Consider the following 25,238-nt stretch of genomic DNA (forward strand, 5'->3'; position numbering starts at 1 on the left):
TGAATCTACCACAGGTATCCATTCTACTCTTGATGGGTATATAAGTGTTTCCAGTTTGGAGTTATTATAAATATGGCTGCTGTGAATAATCTAGTACATGTTTTTGTTTGTTGGAGAACATATATATGTGTTTCTGGTGGGTAAATACTTGGGAGTGGAATTGCTGGTTCATAGGGCACATATATGACTAGCCTTGGTACAAATTACCAAGCACTTTTTCAAAGAGGTTAGACCAACTTATATCCTGTTGGCACCATATGAGAGTTCAAGTTGCTCCATGACCTTGCCAACACTTGGTTGTAGCCAGTTCTACATAGGAAGAGAAATTTACATGGAGATGTCCAGTAAGCCATTCAATGCAAGTGTTGGAATCTTGGATTTAGCAACATTGATGGAGGCGGGGAGGAAGCAAAGCTCTCAAGAAAGACTGAGGAGGATTATTCAGAAAGGTTCCAGAAGCTGTAGGACGATGGGAGGGACTGACAGCACCCAACATTGTACCACGAAGACATAAGCTCAGTGTTGGAAAGAGTCCATCGAATGTGAAAGTAAGAAGTCATTGGTGATTTTCTTTGCCAGCACAGGGCTTGGCCTCCTGCCAAGATGGTGCTCCCTAACCTTCATTGCTACCTGAGAGGGCCAGTTCTGCCCATAGCAGGTAGACCAAAGAGTCTCTAGGAATGAATAACCAGAAGACGAGGGCTCAGGAGAGATAGCAGTTTGGTGATGCAGGTAAGGGGTGGTCTTGAATCTGCCAAGCTAAAAGATATGCCCCAGCTGGAGTGGTTCAGTGGTTGAGCATTGACCTATGAACCAGGAAGTCATGGTTCAATTCCCGGTCAGGGCACATGCCCAGGTTATGGGCTCAAGCCCCAGTGTGGGGCATGTGGAAGGCAGCTGATCAATGATTCTCTTTCATCATTGATGTTTCTTTCTCGTTCTCTCCCTCTCCCTTCCTCTCTGAAATCAATAAAAATATATTTTTAAAAAAGATATGCTCCTTCGACTCACACTGCAGCCCATGCATAACCTGGTAGACCATTCACCATGTGCAGCATCCTGTAGGTGGTCTTCTCTTGGGTTCTCAAGCCCCTGTGGGCAGAGAGTGAGGCTTCCATTTTAGAAGGCACCTGGCACAGTGGCCAGTCCCACAGTGGACACGCAAAATGGGTTTGTGGAAAAGGTAAATATGTATTATTTAAGTAGAGGCACAACTTGAAGAGGAGTTTTACAATCGTGATGAAAAAGATGAGACCATTCCTTTACTCTGGAAACAATCTGAAAGCATTTGGGGGTAATCAGATCTGATTTTTAGATACGAAAGTGGTTAAGGAGGGACTTTTATTTCCTGCTTTCTACACTCGGGTTTTGTTTGAGATTTAGATATAGGCATGTGTTGCTTTCATAATCAGAAAAGAAATGAAGGTGTTTGTTTTGTTGAAAATGAGAAGTGGCGCTTTGGTGCTTTAAACAAGTGCTGTATAATGGATCTTCTGTGGCAATGGAAGTGCTTTGTACTTGTGCTGTCCAGCACAGTAGCCACTAATGACATGTGGCCAGTCTGGTAAACACTTGAAATGTGGCCAGTGTGACTGAGGAATTTAATTTTTAATTTTATCAATGTTAGTTAAGTTCGATTGAAATAGCCACCAGAGCCAATGGCTTAGGGCGAACCTTTTGAGCTCGGCGTGTCAGCATTTTGAAAAACCCTAACTTAACTCTGGTGCCGTGTCACATATAGAAATTTTTTGATATTTGCAACCATAGTAAAACAAAGACTTATATTTTTGATATTTATTTTATATATTTAAATGCCATTTAACAAAGAAAAATCAACCAAAAAAATGAGTTCGCGTGTCACCTCTGACACACCTGTCATAGGTTCGCCATCACCGGGCTAGGGCATTGAATAGTACAGCTTTAAACAATCAGTTTAAGAAGGGGCTTTAACTTATATGTGACTTCATTTCACTTTTCCATGCAATGTATCATTTTGTTGAATTTCTCTTTTTTTTTAACTTGATTTTTCCTCTTGTCCTCTTGCTCAGCCACACTGGGATTATCATCTACTGAGGTATGTTACAGTAAGAAGACTTGGATTTACTGTTTTTGAGGCTTTTCCTAGCCAAAAATAATGCATAGAGGTATGAATTTTTTCAATGTACTTTTAAAGATTTTTTTTTCTGGTTATGGCAATAGCACATTTTATCTGAGCAAGTTCCATGTTTCATTGAGAGAATGCAAATAAACCACGTCTTAATTCAGATGGTGTAATTTTGAATCCAGTACCTTTTAAAACTGGCTCCCCAAAATGGACACCCAGGGGATGTAAGGAGCCTGACCTTGGATTGGGTCACCCCAAACCCCTGAAGACAACTATAATGGGGTGAACGTTGCCCCTTACATGAGTGTGTCTGTGAGATTATTAACTGGTCACCAACAGTGCAGAAACTTGTTTATCTCCAGGGGTCCTCAAACTTTTTAAACAGGGGGCCAGTTCACTGTCCCTCAGACCGTTGGAGGGCCGGACTATAGTTTAAAAAAAAAAGAACAAATTCCTATGCACACTGCACATATCTTATTTTGAAGTAAAAAAACAAAACGGGAACAAATACAATATTTGTATTTGCATGTGGCCCGCAGGCCGTAGTTTGAGGACCCCTGATTCTAGACCAGGGGTGGGCAAACTTTTTGACTCGAGGGCCACAATGGGTTCTTAAACTGGACCAGAGGGCCGGAACAAAAGCATGGATGGAGTGTTTGTGTGAACTAATATAAATTCAAAGTAAACATCATTACATAAAAGGGTACGGTCTTTTTTTTTTTTTTTTAGTTTTATTCATTTCAAACGGGCCGGATCCGGCCTGCGGGCCGTAGTTTGCCCACGGCTGTCCTAGACTCACAGATGAGTGGCAACTGTGTGCATTAAGGCTGGATTAATGATTCAGTTATGATGTTGCAGTGTGAAAGCAGCTGTAGACAATAGTAATGATGAGCACGGTTTTTGAACACAAGCTTTTCCAGTAGTGCTGACCACAGTTACCTTTGACCCTGACTTTTCTAACACTCTGCCTCTCTGGCTTCCCACAGGATGAGGGCGAGGACCCCTGGTATCACAAAGTGTGCAAGTGTGATTGCCAAGGAGGTGCCAATACCCTGTGGTCTGCGGGCACCAACTCCTTAGACTGCATACCAGGTGAGTGAGTATCCCCTCTCCTTGGGGCACCAGACCCTTGGGTTGTCCTTGGGAACATCCTGTTTCTCCTTTCTTTCAACCCAGCTGAATTAAACCCCTGAATGCCACACTCTCAGTTTTCTCTAGTTGGCCTCTGAGCTTCAAATGTTACATGGCCACTGATCCACTAAACCAGTGGTTCTCAACCTTCTGGCCCTTTAAATACAGTTCCTCATGTTGTGACCCAACCATAAAATTATTTTCGTTGCTACTTCCTAACTGTAATGTAAATATGAATCGTAATGTAAATATCTGATATGCAGGATGGTCTTAGACGACCCCTGTGAAAGGGTCGTTCGACCGCCAAAGGGGTCGCAGCCCACAGGTTGAGAACCACTGAACTGAACTGATCTGATCTGATGTCCTTTTTAAAGATGGAACTCTTTGAAAGAGATTAATGGATAATTAATTGAAATTAAATTAATGGTAGGTGGCAGGGAGTTTTAAGAACAGCTTAGGCTTTTGAGCCAGAAAGATTAGAGTTGGAGTCCTGGCTGTGTCACTTATTAACTCTGGGACTCCCACTTTGCCCTCTTTCTATCAAGCTGAGGCAACACTTTTATAGGAGAAAAATATGTTTCATCTTCCCCTGTTGCTGGTGGGAGTGGGATTCTTGGGATACCTCTGGAAGGAGCATTTCTAGAGGGCCCCGCGGGAGGATGAGATATGGTAGAAAACTTTATTTCCATGGAATTATACCCCTTTCCAAAGTCCAATTTCCCTTAGTCCAGTCATAGAAGAAGTTTAGCTGGGGTTTCAGTAGAGTAAAAATCAGAGTCAGTGTCCAGAATTTCCTTTCCACGTTGGAGCAGAGTCCAGTTCAGTAATGGACTTACAGTCCATTAGTCCATTTTGTGTGGGGTCCCATGGCTGTGGGCCATGTGGGCAAATGCAGGGAAGCAGGAGCAAAAGAGCCTCACAAGCCCAGAGTCACAGGAGTCCCAAGAGAGCCAAGACGGGGAACTTATTTGTTTAGGAGATTATGTATCCCAAATCTTCGTGCCCTTGCAGTAGCCACACCCATTCTGGCTGACCAACTCTATCCCCAGGTGTGATTGACAGCAAGCACCTTCACTAGGCCCTCCAACTTTAGTGGGCATGCATCTATCTTCTCTTTGTTGGATCCTTGGGGAATGTAAACTTGCAGCTTCCTGGTGAAGCTGCCCAAATGACATGCCTATAATATCTGGCCTTCCCTTTATTCCTTTCCTATCTATACTAATAAAAGGGCAATATGCTAATTAGACCAGATAGACCATGCATCTTCCGGATGTCCTTCCAGACAAAGCCGTGGCAGTTGTGAGGGCCAAGGAGGGCCTGCAGCCAGCAATGGCAGCAGCACCAGGGTGATGGGGGCAGCAGCTTCCCCTGATCAGCCCAGTCACCTCCTGCAGAGGGAGGCCAGAGGCAGCAGCAGTGGCAGGGTGATGGGGGTAGCACCTTCCCCTGATTGGCTTGGTTGCCTCCCACAGAGGGAGTGGGCCTAAGCCGTCAGTAGGACATTCCCTGAGGGCTCCTGGACTGTGAGAGGAGGCAGGCCAGGCTGAGGAAACCCCCACCAGTGCATGAATTTTCATGCACCAGGCCTCTAATCCTATCTAATAATAGACAAACATGGTAATTAACCATTCCTCCGCTACGCTTCCCATTGGCTAATCAGCAGGATATGCAAATTAACGGCCAACAAAGATGGTGGCCGGCAGCCACACAGCTGAAGCGAAAAGGAGGCTTGCTTGCTCCAGTGATGGAGGAGCCAAGGTTCCCCGCCTGCCGCACACCAGCTCTGAGCTCCGGATGCAACAATGTTACAATTACAGAAGCTAAACAAACCCCAGATACCTGCTTTCAACTGGCAGTGGGCTCAGAGCTTAGAGCGGCAGTGATGGCAACAGAGTTTCAATTATGGAAGCTAAACAAACCCAGATACCTGCTTTCAGCCAGCCACGGCCTCAGAGCTGGAGCCAGCTCTCAGCTCCAGTGACAGCTATAGAAGGTAAATAAATCCCAGAATTTAAAAAAAAGAAGAAAAAAAAAGAGGGTGGGAGCTTCAGTCGCCTGCCAGCCTGAAAACAGCCCTCAGCCCCTCACCCAGACTGGCCAGGCACCCCAGTGGGGACCTCACCCTGAAGGGGGTGTGACCAGCTGCAAACAGCCATCAGCTCATCATCCAGGCTGGCCAGGCACCCAAGCGGGACCCCCACCCTGAAGGGGGTGTGACCAGCCTGAAAACAGCCATCAGACCCTCATCCAGGCTGTCCAGGCACCCCAGTGGGAACCCCCACCCTGAAGGGGGTGTGACCAGCCTGAAAACAGCCATCAGACCCTCATCCAGGCTGTCCAGGCACCCCAGTGGGAACCCCCACCCTGAAGGGGGTGTGACCAGCTGCAAACAGCCATCATCCCCTCACCCAGCTGGCCAGGCACCCCAGTGGGGACCCCCACCCTGAAGGGGGTGTGACCAGCTGCAAACAGCCATCATCCCCTCACCCAGGCTGGCCAGGCACCCAAGCGGAACCCCCACCCTGATCCGGTACACCCTTCAGGGCAAACCAGCCGGCCCCCACCCGTGCACCAGGCCTCTATCCTATATAGTAAAAGGGTAATATGAAAATTGACCCTAACAGCAGAAAGACTGGGAATGACTGGTCACTATGACACACACTGACCACCAGGGGACTGCCCTCCTCAATGCAGGAGCTGCCCTCTGGTGGTCAGTGGGCTCTCACAGGGGGGAGCTCTGCTCAGCCACAAGCCAGGCTGATGGCTGCCAGTACAGCAGTGGCGGTGGGAGCCTCTCCTGCCTCCTCAGCAGCGCTAAGGATGTCTGACTGCAGCTTAGGTCTGCTACCCACTGGCAAGTGGACATCCCCTGAGGACTGCCGGGCTGCCAGAGGGATGTCTGATTGCCATCTTAGGCCCAATCCCCTGGGGAGCAGGCCTAAGCCAGCAAGTGGTCACCCCTGAGGGGTCCCAGACTGCGAAAGGGCACAGGCCGGGCTGAGGAACCCCCTACCCCCGAGTGCACAAATTTTTGTGCACCGAGCCTCTAGTCCTATATAATAAAAGGCTAATATGCAAATTGACCCAACAGCAGAACGACCGGTTGCTATGATGCACACTGACCACCAGGAGGCAGACGCTCAATGCAGAAGCTGCCCCCTGGTGGTCAGTGCGCTCCCACAGGGGGAGCACCTCTCAGCCAGAAGCCGGGCTCACAGCTGGTGAGTGCAGCGGCTGTGTTGGGAGCCTCTCTCACCTCTGTGGTAGTGCTTAAAACCCCTCAGGGTGTCCCGGATTGTGAGAGCTCACAGGCCAGGCTGAGGGGACCCCCCCCCCTCAGTGCACAAATGTCATGCACTGGGCCTCTAGTTATTAATAACTAGTTAATTACAATGGTATCAATGCTACTGTGCCTGGATAGCCATTGCTGACCAAACAGCAATGTACTTTCCCACATTCCAGCCCCCCCACCCCCTCCCCACAATCAGTGGCTTCATATTAGCACCTCCCGCCCAAATGAGCAGTGTCCTTCCAAAGTGAGGCATTTAAAGGCCGCTGGTCCTCAACTCTCCAGCTCTCTATCTTCCTGCTTGAGAAAATGGCTTGTCCCTCAGCCTGGGTGCCCAGGAAATTCTGTGGAGTAGAACCCCTGCCTACCTACCCACAATGGCTCAGTCACCTGAGTGAAAAATAAATCTTTGTTGTATTAACCCTCTGAAATTTCTGGATGGTTTGTTCTGCAGCATAACATGACCTTTCCTGACTAATGTGAATGCCTACCTTCCTCTAAGGCAGGGGCCAGCAAACTTTGTCTGTAAAGGACCAGACAATACGTATTTATGGCTTTGTGTGTCGTGCCTTCTCAACTCCTCAATTCTGCCATTGTTGCTCATAAAGCATCCATAGACAACATGTAAATGCATGTGCATGGCTGTGTGCCAATAAAACTTTATTTGAAAAACATGCAGTGTACAATATTTGGCCCAAGGGCCATAGTTAGTGGACCCCTGCTCCAAGAAGTTGTTATGAGGAATAACTCGGATGAGGCATTAAAGCACTTTGTTCTGTACTTGGCAAATTGGACCTCCTTTTCTTCCTGCCTTCTAAGAGCTCACACTCTGGCTTTCAGAGGCTGAGGTGGCCCGCAAATATTTGCAATGCTCAGTCCTTTCCAGGCTCAGAGCCTCTTTGGTATGAAACTGTCCTTGCCATCCTCTCCAGGGTTACAGAGCGCCTGTAACGTCATCCACTTTACATAATCGCCTAATAATAGCTCCTGGAGAGACAGGTTTGTGTGTGTGCCTGTGAGCTTCTCTTCATTATTTCATTAAATTTGCATTAAAATAGCAAATTGTGGGGGAGAGAAGGAAGGAGTCTACAATGGCTTTTACTGCCTCCGTTTTCCTATTTACTAAGTCTTACAAGGGAACAGTGGGGTCCCTATAGTGAGGAAAGCAGTATGTGCTGTTTAGCTCAGTGGGCTTCTCCTACTGGACCAGAGCTCCTGCAGCCATTATGTGTTGGTATGATCTGCCCAGTCAATACTGATGCACCCTCATTAATAATCCGCCCCCTTTTATCATGTGCCTATTATGTGCCAGATACTGATGGGGAGACTAAAATGAAGGCATTGTCTCCATCCTGGAGGAGTTTACCATTTGTGAAAACAAATGTTCTCTTCACTAGAGACAGGAGGCTACTGGAATTCCATTCCGAGGAAGTTCTTTCTAAGAATAAATTGAAAAGAGATTATTTATGCAGGTTGGATTCATTGACCTAATCAACTGTGAAGCTGAGGAGGGCCTTGTGTTTGAGGAATGTGAAGACAACCAGTCCCCAAAGCTATCTCCCCTACACAGTCATGAACTGGAAGTTCTGAAATCAGAAATTCTTTAGCTTACCTATTCTTTCCCCGCTGTTTTTGTTTGTTTTTCTTTTGTTTTTTTATAACTACACAGATATTCCAAGAAAGAAAACACACAACCTTGGTGTTAAATGCTTGATTCATTGGTGTTAATTAGCTTTTCCATGAAAGTCATGTTTCAGGGCAGCAGGACTACAAGCTTCCAGAAGTCAGTTGCCCATCAGTGCCTCAGATCCTTATTAGAACTTCGGTAATGATGTTGGAGTCTCTGGCCTCTATGATTCAAGGCTTTCTGCATACTCTGATTTAGGGAGGAAGAAGAGCCTAGAAAGCACAGGAGGACAGGAATGTCATTCATAGCTGCCAAAATGGAGCTCCCAGATGCACACTGGTTCTTACTGCCCAAGGGCCCCACCCATAGAGCAGAAGGCTAGGTGCATTGTGGCCTCCTAATCTTCATCTTAACACTATTAAAGATACTCAAAGGTCTGTCTTTTCCACCATTGAGTCAAGATTACCTGGGCACTCTGAGATGCAGGAATAGGGTAGGGAAGGTGTCAAAGTATAAGAAATCCAATGACTCAATGCTTTACTTGTATTCCAAATTCTATATTATATTCAAATTTATATTCTATTCTTCTGTAAATATTCTTTTATATTCTACTACATTGTCAGAAATATTCAAGTCTAATACCCATGCATAATAATATTCACATCTTTCTTGACAAGAATGTCCCTCAGCTCTCTTTGTGTCCCTTTAGGTTAACATCTTTTATAAGCATGTCTGGCCTGAATGCCTACAGATTGAGAAATTATCTACCCAATAAGAAAATCTAGTATGTTAAATATCCATAGTCTGGATTAGCAGCACAATGTGAATATGCCTTTATCCATCTAAGTATCACATCAGTGCTCATAAGAGCCACTTATGCCACAAACGATTCGGGTTTCTCCTTAAGAGTAAAATTAGTATAGACATAGGCCACTGGGACTTCTGGGTCAGTTAATTTCTACTTTCTCCCTGAGCTCACTGTTTCCTGTTTCTGCAATTTTCCCTGCTTATTCCCAGTGGCCACGCAAGAGGGGGATGATGATGTTTGTTCATCCATCCATCCTTCATCCATCCATCTGATCAATATCTATGCAGTGCCTACATGTGCAGGCATTCTGCAGGGCTCAGAGGACAGAATGGTGAGAAAGACCAACTGGGCTGCTGACGATTAAATAATCACAGGAAGAGGGACAAGTGACAGGTGTAGAGTGCCTGGGAGTACCTAGAATCCTTTACCTAGCTCAGGGTGGGCAGAGATCTGAAGGATGAGTAGAGGTGAAGGGGGACAAAAGGGGGTAGGAATGTCATAGGCAGAGGGAACAGCCTCAAGGGAAGGCCTCCAGGCCTGCAGGAGGATCTAAAGGCAGCTCAGCCAGGACCATGGAAGGAGGAGGAGGAGGGCAAAAAAGGAGTCAGGAAAAATAATAAAGAAACTGTACTACAGTTCACTCCACAGCACAAAGAGCACAAGGAATGTTACATTTTCTATTTTACCAAGTTCGGATAATCCTAGTTTGAGTCCCCTCTTGTCATGGCCTGCGAAGAATCTAAAGAAAGGATTGTAGAAGGTCCTTTCTCTCCCCTTTGGACTACATGAACCCATACCACGGGCTTGCAAGGGCTGCCTGGGGCAGGGCCTGGGTCCAGGCTACATAGTAGGCTCTCTGCCCGGCCCACAGCCCCACTCCAAGGTCAACAGCTTCCCCTCTGAACCAAACTCAGTCCTGGGGACCTTTCCAGGTTTCCTGAAGCTGTCCAGAGCTCAGGGCTCCCAGACCCCATCCCTAGTCCAGACTCATCAGAGGCAGCATTTCCCGGCTAAGCTCAGGCCCTTACCATGAGCCCCCACAACCTGACCTAACTTAGCAAGAATCAAAGCCCAGAGCCCCTGGCCATCTCCTCCTCTGGGAAAATCAGCTGATTCCTTTTGAGGCCTAGACCTTCCAAATCTATAAGCCTGAGAGATGCTATGTTGCCAACAGGCTTCTTTCTCAAGTCACACACACACACACACACACACACACACACACACACACACACACACACAGATGTGCACATTGCTTATTCCATCCTGGGGCAAGGAGAGCCCAAACCTTTAGAAACATGAAGCTGGCCTCTTTCTTAGAGATGATGGGAGCAGGACAGCGTGGAACAGGGGGCTGTTAGATTTCTTCCCTAGAGACTCTTCATCAGAAAAACAAACACGCCAAACTCAAGAAGACATGACTATATTCTCACAATTTCATCCTATCCTACCAATATGAGCTGCTGCTTTTTGGCAAGGCACTATGGGCTTTATACTTTACAAACATTATTTCACATAATCCCACAGCAACTTTGTGGAGGCTGGTTCTACTGTTGTGTTCCTTTCATAGACAAGGAAACTGAAGCAGAGACATTAGCAGTTTGCCTAAACTCACAGAAGGAGAGTAGAATTCAATTCCAGGTTGCACTGGCTCTAAACCGGCAATCTTGACCTTGGCTTCCCATTACAATGACCTGCACTTTTACCCCATACCCAGGTCCTGCCCCAGACCAATGACATCACACTCTCTGGGGGTCTGGCCCAAACACCAGCACTTCTGCAACTCCCCAGGTGAATCACAGGCTGAGACCCATCAGAGAGTCCCTGCTCTGTGCCCTGGACCAAACCACCCAGTTTCTGGGTTAGCAGCTGGGTAGTTGGAGGCACCAAAGGCTGAGACAGGAACACTGGACAGCAGCAGGCTTGGGGCTTGCATGCTGAAGGGCTCAGTTTTGGCTATATGGATATGAAGTATCTTTGGGTCACACAGATGGAACTATTCACCTGGAAAATATTCATAGGGCCTGGGAGTCAGGCTTTGGCTCCCAGATGCCTGCTGAAACCATGGGAATGGTGAAATCATTGCTCCCCCTGGAGAGTGTGGGCAAGACCCATGTCTGGACAAGTCTTCACAGGCCTCCAAGGCCACTGCCTCTGGCCAGGTCCCTGCATGTCTACAGCCCACAGTCTTAACTGTTAGATGGGTAATTGGGAAGAAATGGCAAGAGATATGAGGGGAAACAGAGAAAGATAAAAATGCTAAGAATAAAGTTCTTGGAGAGGTGGCGATGGCTTTTCCTTCCCTCTGCTCCCTCCCTCCAAGTTGGTGGCCCTGGAGTAAGAAAAGGGAGGTTCCTTCTGAAAACAGGGGAGTTAGAGATATCCACAGTTAGAATTTAAGTAATCACAAAGGCCCAACTGAAAGCCAGCTTTCTAACACTGGAGCCTTGTCCCTCTATCTGGTGGCCCAAGTTTGTCTTTCTGGTTGGAGGCGGGTAGAGGAGGTGGAGGAGCCCTCAAGGCCATGGGCACTAGGCCCATGAATCCACCAGCCAACAAAATGCCTTCTATGGTAGGCTAAGGCTTCCACAGTGCACTTTGATAGTGTGCTTGTTAAAAATTGGCTACTATGGGAGTGAAATCCTGGAAACTGCATTCTTAAGAAGATCCCTTGATGATTTGGCCACACAAGGCATGAGCGTGTAGCCCATAAAGCGTTCCTGTTCCCTCTCCCAGGAATTGACATTTTAATAGGCCCCTGAAGCCTTGGGTACTTGATCAACTACAAATGCTATACCTTCACCCCCAGCCCCATTGAGCTGCAGCTACTGGTGGGAGTTGGACCTATTTTTTTGATGCATTGGGTAGAAAGGCTCTTACCCCCATCCCCCACCCCCAGGGGCCTAAAGCTGTTCTTTTGTCTTCAGCCTCTGGAGGCAGGGCTGAAGATATTCTGGAGCCTCAGGATGGCAATCAAGCTTTTTCATGCTTCATTCAGTTTCACTGACTTCTGAAAATTATTCTCTAGAAAGAACTAAGCTCTCATTTACTATGTAAGATGATGATGCCCCAGGAAATATATTCAGCTCTTCAATATGAACCCAAACTTACACATGGAAAAATAATTTGATTTACCTTACTGAAGTTTATCACTCACAATCAGAAAACTAGGAGAATGTATTTGCATAAGCTTATTTATTTCCTACTAGTGACCTGGTGCATGGATTCATGCACATTGAAAGGAAATTAATTAGAAGGTGGCCTGCCGGGCAGGACTGGGCAAGATGGGCTGGACATGCCCTGGAGCCAACCTCCCACTGGAACCAACCTCCCGCGGTCCCTCCCTGGTCTGCTGCACTTGGGGTGGCACCGGGGCTCAAAAGGCATCTGCAGAGTGAGTGGGGTTCCTCTGGCAGTTGGGGTCCCTTGGCCTGGCCTGTGGGGATCAGGCCGAAACTGGCTCTCTGACATCCCCTGTGGGGTTCCGGAGTGTGAGAGGGCACTCTGCAAAGTTGCTGTTGTACAGGGTGTGGAACGCAAACGCAAGTGTGCAGTAATCCAGATTTGGGGCCGATAGCGCCCCAGCAACAACATAAGCCACGGCCGAAGGTGGAATCGTGCGGCCCTGCAAGGAATTGGGCTCCCTCCTCTCTGGTTCTGGGATGCATCACCCAAGAACCGCCACTGTCAAGTCACTGCAGCTTGGCAGCTCTTGCATTGAGCATCTGCCCCTTGTGGTCAGTGCACGTCTTACCTACCGGCTGGTCAGGCAGTCGCTTAGCCTTTTATATATATACTAGAGGCCCAGTGCACAAAAATTTGTGCACTCGGGGTGGGGGGGGTCCCTCAGCCCAGCCTGTGCCCTCTCGCAGCCTGGGACCCCTTGGGAGATAACAACCTGCTGGCTTAGGCCTGCTCCTGGGTGGCAGAGGGCAGGCCCAATCCCTAGGTGCAGCCCCTGGTTGGGCTCAGAGCAGGGCCGATTGGGGAGTTGGGGCGCCGCCCCTGTCATGCACAGAGCAGGGCGGATGGGGAGGTTGCGATGCCACCCTCAGTCATGCTCAGGGTAGGGCCAATTGGGGGATTGGGGCACCGCCCCCTGTCACACTCAAGGCAGGGTCGATGGGCAGGTTGCGGTGCCACCCCCTGTCACGCACAGAGCAGGGCCAATCATGGGGTTGGGGCGCTGCCCCCGTCACGCACAGAGCAGGGCCAATCAGGGGGTTGGGGCGCTGCTCCCTGTCACGCACAGAGCAGGGCGGATCAGGGGGTTGGGGTGCCGCCACTCTCACACTCTGGGCAGGGCCAATGGGGAGGTTATGGCTCTACCCCGTCACACACAGAGCAGGGCCCGTGGAGAGGGGGTTGGGGCGCCACCCTCTATCACCCACAGAGCAGGGCCGATCACGGGGTTGGGGTGCCGCCACTCTCACACTCAGGGCAGGGCGGATGGGGAGGTTATGGCTCTACCCCATCACACACAGAGCAGGGCCCGTGGAGAGGGGGTTGGGGCGCCACCCTCTATCACCCACAGAGCAGGGCCGATCACGGGGTTGGGGTGCCGCCACTCTCACACTCAGAGCAGGGCCAATGGGGAGGTTATGGCTCTACCCCATCCACACAGAGCAGGGCCCATGGGGGGGGGGTTGGGGCGCTGCACCCTGTCACACACAGAGCAGGGCCAATCAGGGGGTTGGGGCGCCGCACCCTGTCACACACAGAGCCGCAGGGCGATCAGGGGGTTTGGGCGCTGCCCCTTGTCACACTGATCCCGGTGCCGGGAGGCCTCTCAGCTCCACTGATCCCGGTGCTGGGAGGCATATTACCCTTTTACTATATAGGATAGAGGCCTGGTGCATGGATGGGGGCTGGCTGGTTTGCCCTGAAGGGTGTCCTGGATCAGGGTGGGGGTGCCCACTGGGGTACCTGGCCAGCCTGGGTGAGGGGATGATGGCTGTTTGCAGCTGTTCACACACCCTTCAGGGTGGGGGTCCCCACTGGGGTGCCTGGCCAGCTGGGTGAGGGGATGATGGCTGTTTGCAGCTGGTCACACACCCTTCAAGGTGGGGGTCCCCACTGGGGTGCCTGGCCAGTCTGGGTGAGGGGCTGAGGGCTGTTTTCAGGCTGGGACTGAAGCTCCCAACTGCTCCTTTTTTTCTTTTCTTTTTTTTTATTCTGGGCCAGCTTTAGCTCTGGCTCCAGCTCTGAGGCCTCTGCTGCTGAAAGCAGGTATCTGGTTTGTTTGGGTTCTATAATCGAAACACTGTATCAACTCCAGCTCTGAGATCCCAGCAGGCTGAAAGCAGGTTTCTGGGGTTTTGTTTAGCTTCTATATTTGTAACAATGTTTCAAACTGCAAGCCCAGAGGCCAGCAAGGCAGGCGGGGAACGTTGGAGTCCTCCGTCACTGAAGCAAGCAAGCCTCATGTTCGCTTCAAGCTGCCTGGCTGCCAGCCGCCATCTTGGCTGGCAGTTAATTTGCATATCTCGCTGATTAGCCAATGGGAAGGGTAGCGGACGTACGCTAATTACCATGTTTCTCTTTTATTAGATAGGATAGGAATTTGGTAGAAACTGGGTTTGGTTATAAATAAGAGGCCCCCTAAATAGTGGGTTATTGAATTAGCTTTGTTTTGACTGACATGGTAAAAAAAACTAGGGGTAGGGATTTGCTTAAGGATAACAGGGCTGAGGTCTCTGCCATTCTCTTGGTCTTACCCCATGATGCAAGATGGCTACTGTTGCACCAGCCATTAAGTCTTGCTTCTAGGCAACAGTTAGAAAGAAGGGGCAAGCAAAACCTTACCAGAAATCCCCAGCAAACATCCGTTTATATCTCACTGGTCAGAAATTGTATCACATGACTTCTAACTGCAAGAAAGGCTGAGAAAGATTATTTTTGTAGCTGGCTACATTGCTGTCCCCAACAAAATTAAGGTTCTTTAGTGAAAAAGAAGGGGAGAATGGATACTTGGATGGCAATTGGCAGTCTCTGACCAGGTAAACCAACACTAAATGTGAGAGGAAAATACATGAGAAACAGCAGATAATTAACATATAAGAACGTGCTTTGGCTATTCTTGAGAAAAGCAGTTCCTTCCTACTGTTCTTTATTCGAAATTCACTCAAGCACATTTCACCTCCCCCCACCCCCATTAGACTAGTGAGACAACTGCAATTTACAAGGGGGAACTCAGTCTCAATATATAATTGCCTTCCTGCCTCTCACCATTGTTTTTTTTCCTTATAATTGCCATCATATGCTGCCCAAGAATAATTAGGGACCTTGATGTCATCAGACAGGATGGCTGATGTATTAATGAGGAAAATAAAGAGTATGGCATTCAAGTATGACATTTCGCTGCAAACCTCTTAGTTTTTAGGTCTGTATGTTTGTGAAGGAGGTGAAGTATTTCTCAAAACTACCCCTAACCACTGCCATGCTTTTACGAATGTCCTGAATCTCTATAGCAATTCCTTTACTTCATCTTCAGATGGGATGGTTTGATTTGTCATTTCGGTCTGTTTGTTGAGTATTGTGATGCAATCTGAATGTTTTTATGGGCAGTGTTTTTCCTTTCCCAGAATGCCCCTATCATAAACCCCTGGGTTTCGAGTCAGGAGAGGTTACACCAGACCAGATCACCTGCTCCAACCCGGAGCAGTACATGGGCTGGTATTCGTCGTGGACTGCCAACAAGGCCCGGCTCAACAGTCAAGGCTTTGGGTAAGCAGGGATGGCAGCTCAACTGATTTTTTTTATGTGATTTGAAAAAGTAGGTCTCTGTAATAAATGAGTGAAACAAAATGCATTTAGTTATTCAACAAACATTGATTGAATGCCTTCCATGTGCCAAGGACTGTGGATAGAGCACTGAACAAGGTGGATGAGGTCCTGGCCTTTAAGAAGCACACAATTTAGAGGGGGAGAAGGATTCTAAGCACATAATCACACAAGTGATCACTTAGTGTGATGAGTGCTGTGGAGGAGATAGAGGAGAAACACCTGGTCCATTTGAAGCACCAGGGAAGAGCTTTCTAAGGAAAATATATTTAACCTGTGACTTATAGTTAGCCAGGTGAGGGGGTGGGCACAGGATACAGCAGGTGTAAAGGCCATCAGTAAAGACCACTTAAGGGCATGGATAGGGACTGCAAAGAAGGCCAGCAAGGTTAGGCACAGGCAAGCAAAGTTGGAGAGACAGACAGAAATCAGATCACGCAAGTCCTTTAAAATCATGCTAAAGAGTGTGGTCCTCACTTTAGAGATAATGGGAGGATCCTGAATGTGCATTAGTTAGAATGCATGTTTGTGCTTCTGTAACAAAGAACCCCAAAGTACAGAGATTTAGTGTAGAGGTGTGTCTCCTGCTCATCTAAAAGTTTCATTAGGCGGTCTAAGGTTCTTATGGCATCTGGGTGCTATCTGGGGTCCAGATTCTTTCTACCTTGTTGTTCTGTCATCCTTAACATGAAGCTTCCCATCTTGGAAGCTAGCTCCTCTAGCTTCCACTGTCACATCCACATTCTAGTTAATAGAGAGAAAAGGAGAGCAGAGCACACACACTTTTCCTTTAAGGATTCAGACAACCCTATTGGCCACTTCTGCCCATATCCCATTGACCAAAATTTAGTCTGATGGCCCCACCTAGCTTCAAGAAATACTAAGAAATGTGATCTTTGTTTGGTGGCCATTTGCCCAGATAAAACTCAGTGGTTCTATTACCAAAGGGAGAGGGGAAGAGGCTACTGGGAGACAATTAGCAGACTCAGAGAAATTTGAAGTTGGGGAGTATCACAATCAGATTTGTGTTAAGAAAAAAAAAATCTGCCTGGCCGGTGTGGCTCAATGGTTGAGCATCGAACTATGAACCAGGAAGTCACAGTTCGATTCCTGGTCAGGGCACATACCTGGGTTGCAGGCTTGATCTCCAGTGTAGAGTGTGTGGGAGGTGGCCGATCAATAATTCTCTCTCATCATTGATGTTTCTATCTCTCCATCTCCCTTCCTCTCTGAAATAAAAATATATTTTAAAAAAGAAAATAAAAAAATCTTCTGGCTCCTATAGGGAGAGCTGTGTAGTTTGGGGACAAGGGTAATCCAGGGAGACTAATGAAGCTATGGTGGCAGTCCAGGCAACAATTGAGGGCTAGTATGGTGGCAGTGAAATGGAGAGAAGTAAATGACTGACAAACACTTGGAGATGGAGCCAATAGATGGATTGGCTGTTTGAGGTGACAGAGAGGAAAGGGTCAAGGATGGCTCTCAGGTTGTTGGCATGAAGACCTGGAAAGACAGGGGTTGCATTCAGAGAGATGTGTAGCACTGAAGGAGGGGTTCGGGTGGGGATAATTCATAACTCACTTTTGGACTTGTTTCATTTGAGATGCTCTGGCATCCGGGAGACGTTGACTAGCTAGCAATTGGTTCTCAGAATTTGGAATTCAGAAAAGGTTTGGGGTGGAAGTAGAAAGTCAGAGCCACCTGAGGAGCAAGTCTGGAATTAGAAGAGAAAGCAACCAAGGACTGAGTTTTGAGAAGCTAATTAATATGCAATAAAAAGTGGGGGAGCTATAGGTTTCCACAATTTATGAGGGATAAAGCTAAAAAAAACATATCAGTTCCTCAAGGTTGGTTAGCTTGTAACTGTCAAAAGTCCTCCCAAAGCCACTCATCTCACTGTTCTGCACATCGTAGACACTCCCTAAAAGCCACGCATGACAGCACACGAAGGAGATGTAGATATGTATGAAGGGAGTGATGAGTGATATTAAAGAAAAACAAAAGATTCATGGTGAAAGAAACATCAGGAGAGACTAATGAAAAGGGAAGGGGGCTGATGAGTGCAATAACCATGCATTGAAGAAAGACATGCTCAACCACGCCCCAAAGATAATTTCAGCTCCATTTGAAGGCATTTCTTTGACAAATTAGTTGAATCTGACAATTTTTACTTGGGTGGTAGAGGTGCAAGGAGAAAGAGGATGTCACAGAGGCTGGGCACGTCTTGGAGACAAGCCTCTGGGTGCTTCACAGATTGTAGCTCAACCCAAGCTTAGCGGGAGAGGGGGTTCTTCAGGTGCTGGCATCTCCTCAAAAGTCAGTGTTTCCAGGCTCTTTGGAGGCACTCACAGGGAAAGCTCCTGCTGATTCTCTGTGTCCCTGGCAGGTGTGCCTGGCTCTCCAAGTTCCAGGACAGCAGCCAGTGGTTACAGATAGATCTGAAGGAGGTCAAGGTGATTTCAGGGATCCTCACCCAGGGTCGCTGTGACATCGATGAGTGGATGACCAAATACAGTGTGCAGTACAGGACCGATGAGAGCCTGAACTGGATTTACTATAAGGACCAGACCGGAAACAACCGGGTAAGTCAGGCCTACCCCAAATCACCTTAGCTCACACTCTCTGGGACTCTCTTCTTTGCTGTCTCCCTGTGTTCCCGTCACCGCCCTCTGTCAGAGCACTGACCCCAAGGCAGGTGTCTTTCTTGTTATATCCCTGGTGCCTAGTAGATTGTCTGCAAATTAATGTCACTCTTGCATGCAGAAGAAATCTTTGTCTGAATTCTCATACCATCATATAGTTGCTTGAATAATCAAAGCCAACTATCTGGGCTATTCCAAATTCATCGGATTGTTTAACACTTTGCTGCATAGGTCTGACATGATCCATTACTGATGCAGGTAGGTCCTGTTCCATTGATGTAGATATGGCTCCTCCTTACTACTGATGGAGACCTACAGCTGGGAAGCTCTGGACAACCCAGCAAGTTAGTCACTAAACTACAGTAATGTTTAAAACAACTCCAGCTATGCAGACGAAGAGGCCCTTAAACTTTTATATGCCACTAACCACTGAGCACCAAGACCCAACTCTTGTTCATCATAGACTGAACACAAGTCTATCTATCTACCTATCTATCTCTACCTATATCTACCTATCTATAATGTATATTTATGAGAAACTAAAAATTTACTAGCTATTTGGAAATACTAACTGCCCTTTTGCCTGTGAGGACTTCTCCCAGTTAATTTGGACATTTAACCACATTAAGTAGACACGTGCAGCTGAAAATCAGAAGGCTTTGTACTCTCTGATGCCAATTTGTATAGCAAGAACATTCATGGGTTGAGATTTTAAGGAGTTTGAACACAATAGGTAAAACCAGCTTGATACTTGGACATTTTGTTCCAATTTTGTTCTTACTGGCTTTTCAAAAAGATTTGGGAATTCTTTTCAAGCACTGTGCTTCTGAAGGCCTTGAGGTTCTTTGCAAAGTGCCCGTTGGGTACTTGTGCAATCTGGAAGAGCCTGTTCCATCCTCCCTCTGCACCTGGCTGCTGCCTTGAATAGGTTCAAGGGCAAATAGGGTAGATAAGGGGATGTGGGGCATTATTATTGGGAAGAAGGGTAAGATAATGCATATGAAGTCCTTCTTGTTTTGTGGATGGATGAGGTCAATTTTTTTTCTGAAGATAATACCAGAAGGGAATGAAATGTTCTGGTGACATCGGGCAGAACACTATGACTCTGGAAAGATTGAAAAGAATAATTTCTTTGGAAATACAGCCAAACATCCACTGCACCTTTTATGCTTCACCCACTGCATCATGCCATATTATATCCTGAAAACCACAAAACAAACCCTTTATCTCTCTTCTCTGGGTACTGCCCTCCTCCTTGCAAATCTTCCTTCTAGTTTGTTTTTTTCTTTTAAAAAACATTCCCAAGTGTAGAAAGTCCTTGCTATTTGTATCGATGTAGAGACACACCATTAAGCTTTAGCTCATGACTCACGACTGCAGAGCCAGCTCACAAGCTTTTACTTGAGTCCCACTTTGGATACCTTTGGAACATGGGAACATTCCTCTTGTGTGATGTGGGCCTTTTCAAAATTCTTGTCAAAATGCAAAGAATTAAAATGCAAAATCAAGAGGCAATTTTTAAAATAAGCGCCACCCAAATGAACTCTGTGAGATGATGGAAATGTTAATATCTGCACTGTCCAATATGACCCCCACTAACCATATCAGCTATTGAGCACTTGAGTTGCGCCTGGGTGCTATGATCGACGAAGTGAATTGCTATCTAATTTGAAGTCCTTTAAATTTAAAGAGCCACATGTAGCTACTGGCTACCATACTGGACAGTGCAGTTCTAGATGTCTCCAGACTCAGAGAGGTCTGGAGTGTATAGGTGCTAACAACCAGTCAAGATCATATTTTGTGGGGCATCTGCAAATTCTCTGTACTTTAAGCACTTTCTGAGACTTTCCAGTTACAAATTGGGGCCAGCTCCAGACAGGAATCAGTCTTCCTTTTCCCTCCATGGCTGTGATAGAGACAGGATTTCACCCCTTTCTTTAGGTCTTCTATGGAAACTCGGACAGAACTTCCACAGTCCAGAACCTGCTGCGGCCGCCCATCATTTCCCGCTTCATCCGGCTGATCCCGCTGGGCTGGCACGTCCGCATTGCCATCCGGATGGAGCTGCTGGAATGCGCCAGCAAGTGTGCCTGACACCTGCGAGCTGGGCGCCTGCAGGGGTGGGGGGTGCAGAGTGGCCCACGGAGACCCTGACACACACCTGTGACAAGCGAGGTGGCATTTTACAAGTTCTTTTCAGATGCAGAGCTGGGTAGAGAATGTTTCTTTCCACTTCTTAAGATATAGTTTCCAATGTAAATGAGAAAAAAATTAAAAAAAAAAAATTCCCCACTCAGGGCCAAAGAAAATAAGAACAAAGAAAATGTCTCTAAAAACAATTTTCATACAAGAGCTTAAGTAGCAGGGGTAATTGGCTGCTATTTTTTTGTTTTGTTTTGTCACAGCAACACTGTGAAAGGTGGAGTCCTAAGGGAACACAAAGCAGCCCTGATCATTTGAAATTTCTTTTGCTTTATTCAAAACAGGAACATAATGTTTCATAAAGCTTGGCTTTGAATGCAAAGGAGGAGCAAGTGTGAGCTTTCTCTAAGTTTTGATTAAATCATGACCATTGAAGACTGTAGAGCATCGGGGACACAGAGTGAAAGATTTCAGGGTGATTGGGCGGTGAGATGAGTCCAGTGGGTGTGAGCCTGTGCCCCAGTTTCCTGAGAGCCATACAAGACCAAAGGCCCCAGGCAGAAGGGCTTCAGCTGCTGAGCTTTTACCTCCATGTTTACCGGGATTGGGGGGTTCCAGAGCTCCCATTACATACAGCCCATTCAGGCTGCACGTGTAAGTAGCAGTTTCATTATACAGTGGGGCCTTGACTTACGAGTGTCCCGACTAACGAGTTTTTTGAGATACTAGCTGTCTCTCGGCTGATTTTTTGCATTGAGTTGATAGAGTAATTTGAATTAATGAGCTCCTTAACGAGCTTGGTCTCAGAATGAATTAAACTCGTAAGTCAAGGCCCCACTGTATATAGCAACGCCAAATGACCAGAACATACCAGAATTTCCCTTTATCTAGGGCTACTGTTTTCAACAAGCTTAACACTTTGAAAACAGTTGGCCCAGGAGCTATCACTGGCTACATGGAGGAGGCCCATTAGCTGAGCCCATTACCTTTGTAGGAAGCAGTCAGAACCTATGTCCTAAGAAGGGAGATGTGACTACACCCCTGGTGAGCCCACCTTCCAGCTTCTGACACCTTGCCTTGCAACACACAAACCTGCCTGTTCCTGACTGCAACCTCCTTGTGAAGGAATGGGCGTGGCCTTCTCCTTCTGGAGAAGCTCCTTAAGCAGGGAGTTTGGGGAAAGACAGTCTAAGACTCCCTTGTCATTTATAGCTCAGTCTCAGTTTTTGGGTTCTTCCCTGGGAAAGGCTAATGACATGGCAGGTGGGCAGGAGAGGATTTGAAAGGAGGAGATGAGAGGGGGTGGAATCAGAGAATGGGGCCGTTCAACAAGACTGGGGAACCTGACTATCCTGGCCCTGATGCAGTACACCCTTTGCTAGCAGCTCATTTCTCCAAGTTACTGTTTTCAAACACCATGCTGAGTGACTGGACTCACACTAACATGATTCTAGACATCATATTCACCTTCTCTGTGAGTGAGCAGCCTCTTAAAATCCCCAATCTCTTCCCTGGTGTCATTGGGCTTAGAGGAGTTTCATATTTAACACAGTCTCTTTCTTCTCCTCATGCTGTATATTTGAACCTGGAAAAACACTCTTCCCTGCTCTATCTGCTCTCAAATCAATTCATGGTGGGGAAAAACCCTTCTCTGGTCTTAGAACACACAAATAAATGCATTTTGAACAGAACACCTGATTGGATATCCTATCTGGGAAAGTTGAATGAACTTTTATCATGACATGCACTGTCGGAGAAAAGTCTAAGTTCAGGCCCTCTACAACTGGCACTCTGGACCCAGGAGGTAAGTCGAGTCAAAATGAAAAAAGAATGAAATGGTGTGAGGCAGGGATAAAGGTTCTCCAAATTAATTGTTCATGTTGAATATTTTTGTTTGGTAATATCTTTATTGAGATAAAGTTCACACACCATACAAATTTCACCCATTTAAAGTGTACAATTCAGTGACTTTTAGTATAGAGTTGAGCAATCATTATCACAATTAAAAAAATCATCACCCCAAAAAGAAACCCCACACCCATTAGCTATCACCCCACTAACCCACTTACCCACTCCAGCCATAGGCAACCACTGATCAATTTCTGTCTCTATAGCCAATTCTGGACATTTCTTAGAAATTGAATCTTACACAATATGTGGTCTTTTCTGTCTGGATTCTTTCGCTTAGTGGTGTTTTCAAGGTTCGTTCATGTTGTAGCATATATCATATTTCATTCCTTTTTATAGCAGAATATCATTCCACTATAGAGGTAGACCACATTATATTATCTATTCATTCGTTGATGGACATTTGGATTATTTCCACGTTTTTTGGCTATTTACGAATAATGTTGCTACAATTGTGTACAAGTTTTTGTGTAGTCATGTTTTCATTTATCTTGGGTATATATACCCCCCAGGGGAACTGCTGGGTCATATGATAACCCTGTTTAAACTTCTGAGTAACCATCAGACGATTTTCCAAAGTGGTTATACCATTTTACACTCACACTAGCAGTCTATTAGGGTTCTAATTTCTCTACACTTGTTATTATCTGTCTTTTGGATTATAGCCACCCTGGGGAATATGAAGTCGTATCTCATTGTGGTTTTGATTTGCATTTCCCCATGACTTATGATGCTAAGCATCTTTTCATGTGTTTACTGGCCCTTTGTACACTTCATTGGAAACATGTCAATTAAGATTCTTTGTCCATTTTAAATTCAGCTGTCTTTTTGAATTTTAAGAGTTTTAAAATTTATTTTGGATACAATTCCCTTATTAGACATATGATCTGAAAATGTTTTCTGATATTCTGTGGATTGGCTTTTTATTTTCTTGATGGAGTCCTTTGAAACACACATTTTAAAATTTTGATGAAATCCAATTTATTTTCCTCATTAGTTGCTTGTGCTTTGGAGTTTTATCTGGGAAACTATTGCCAATTCCATATCATAAAGATTTTCTATGATTCCTTCCAGGAGTTTTATAGTTTTACGTCTTACATTTAGATCTTTGATCCATTTTGAGTTAATTTTTATATATCGTATGAAATAGAGGTCCAACTTCATTGTTTGCATCCTTATGCCAGCACCACACTGTTTTGATTATGGTAGCCCTTGTAGGAAGTTTTGAAATTAGACCATGTGAGTCCTCCAACTTTGTTCTTCTTCAAGATTGTTTTGATTATTCTAAGTCCCTTGAATTTCCATATCAATTTTAGGATCAACTTGTTTTCTGCAAAGAAGTCAGCTGAGATTTCACAAGGGAAATTGTTCAATACTTCAGAATTTAATAAACAATGAGATACTGAAATCCGTAAAATGTTTATCTGCAGGTAATTTGTTTATAACAGCATATGATTTTTTACTTCATTGAATTCATGCCAGAATGTATAAAAATAAAACTTTTATTGAGGGACATCTGAAGCCTAGCAGAATTTTGCTACTAATACTAAACACATGTACTATATTTGCAGCAATATTTCTTTTGTGGGGGAAACTTTCAATTAAAAATATATATAGTGTAGCAAAAACTCATTCTATTACCTTATGTTAACATGTTTACTTTTCTTTTCAGAAATGCTAGTGTAGTCTACACTTGTTGATTTTTTTAAATTGTGGTAAAATATACAAAACATATTGCAGATTTAAAAACAGCTAAATTAAATGCTATGAACATAAAAAGTGGCAGTTACTTTTGCCAAGATAAAGAAAAAGGTCTGAACTGATTTGGGTATTCAGTGAGGGAGGAGGTCACTTGGACATAGCAAAGGTATTTCAAAATAAAGATGGCACTATGAATCCAGTCTCAGAACCTGGAATATTGCACACCTAAAGTGAGCCTTTGAACAGACACTGCCAGAAGCCCACCTTTTTGAATACCTGCAATTGCTGAGGCCTGCTGACAAATGTACAGCTGTAAGGGCTGTTGTTTCCCCCAGGATCCAAGAGTAGCTCCAAACTATAAGTAACTTCAAGTCACAATGGTTCTTAACCTGGACAGTGTTACAGGGCTGATGTGAAGATCAAATAGGATAAACGTATCTGAAGTGCTTAATGAGCTCTCCATAGCTGGCAATCAAAATTCTGTGACATTCCTTTTCAACTTCATAGGGCTGCTAACTAGGGCACAAATACTAGCCACAATGTTGTAATAGCTAACATTTATTGAGAATCTACCAAGTGTTTTGCAAAGTATCATCTCATCAAATCTTCAAAACAACCCTATGAGGTAGGTATCATTCTTATTATTTCCAATTAAAGATAAGGTAACTGAGGCATAGAAAAATTAAGTAATTTACTTAAAGCCATACAAGATATAGGATTGCATTCAGGCAAGCAGACTCCAGATCCTGTGCTTTTAACCACTTAACCCGTCTTTGGACCTCTAGTGATCTATTTCAAAGAAATGTTATATTCTCAAATCAAATCAATTACCACCTGCTGTGAGATGGGAGGAAAGGTGGTACAGGAATCACCCATGTCAGTTTCTATACATGGAGACACAGCAACCGCACTATTTAGTAGTGATGAAGGACGGGCTTTACAGTGAACATACTAAGCTCTAAATCCTAGCTGGCTGACCTTGGGCAAGTTAATGTAAAGCCCACAGGCCTCAGTTTCATCATCTACAAAATGGGCATACAACCCATTTCATTGTGTTGCTGTGAAAAGTAAATGTAATTAATAAAAGCAAAACACTTGGCATTGTG

At 45.8% G+C, this 25,238-nt stretch overlaps 1 protein-coding gene across 1 annotated transcript; it reads left to right on the forward strand.

Annotated features, from left to right (window-relative positions):
* Positions 1-277: 277 nt before the first annotated feature.
* Positions 278-20,475, forward strand: RS1 (retinoschisin 1). The gene is made up of 6 exons (XM_036304248.1): positions 278-461; positions 2,049-2,074; positions 3,091-3,196; positions 15,541-15,682; positions 18,126-18,321; positions 20,323-20,475. Exons 1-6 carry the CDS (start codon positions 278-280, stop codon positions 20,473-20,475), a joined length of 807 nt encoding a protein of 268 aa, XP_036160141.1.
* Positions 20,476-25,238: the final 4,763 nt, after the last annotated feature.

This window comes from Myotis myotis, unplaced genomic scaffold, assembly GCF_014108235.1.
Source record: "Myotis myotis isolate mMyoMyo1 unplaced genomic scaffold, mMyoMyo1.p scaffold_m19_p_4, whole genome shotgun sequence".
NCBI classification, from domain to species: Eukaryota; Metazoa; Chordata; class Mammalia; order Chiroptera; family Vespertilionidae; genus Myotis; species Myotis myotis.

Coding starts and splice junctions, on each gene's coding strand:
- RS1 (XM_036304248.1), top strand. CDS start 278: ATGACCTTGCCAACACTTGGTTGTAGCCAGTTCTACATAGGAAGAGAA. Junction 3,197..15,540: donor CTCCTTAGACTGCATACCAG/GTGAGTGAGTAT, acceptor TTCCTTTCCCAG/AATGCCCCTATCATAAACCC. Junction 18,322..20,322: donor ACCAGACCGGAAACAACCGG/GTAAGTCAGGCC, acceptor CCCTTTCTTTAG/GTCTTCTATGGAAACTCGGA.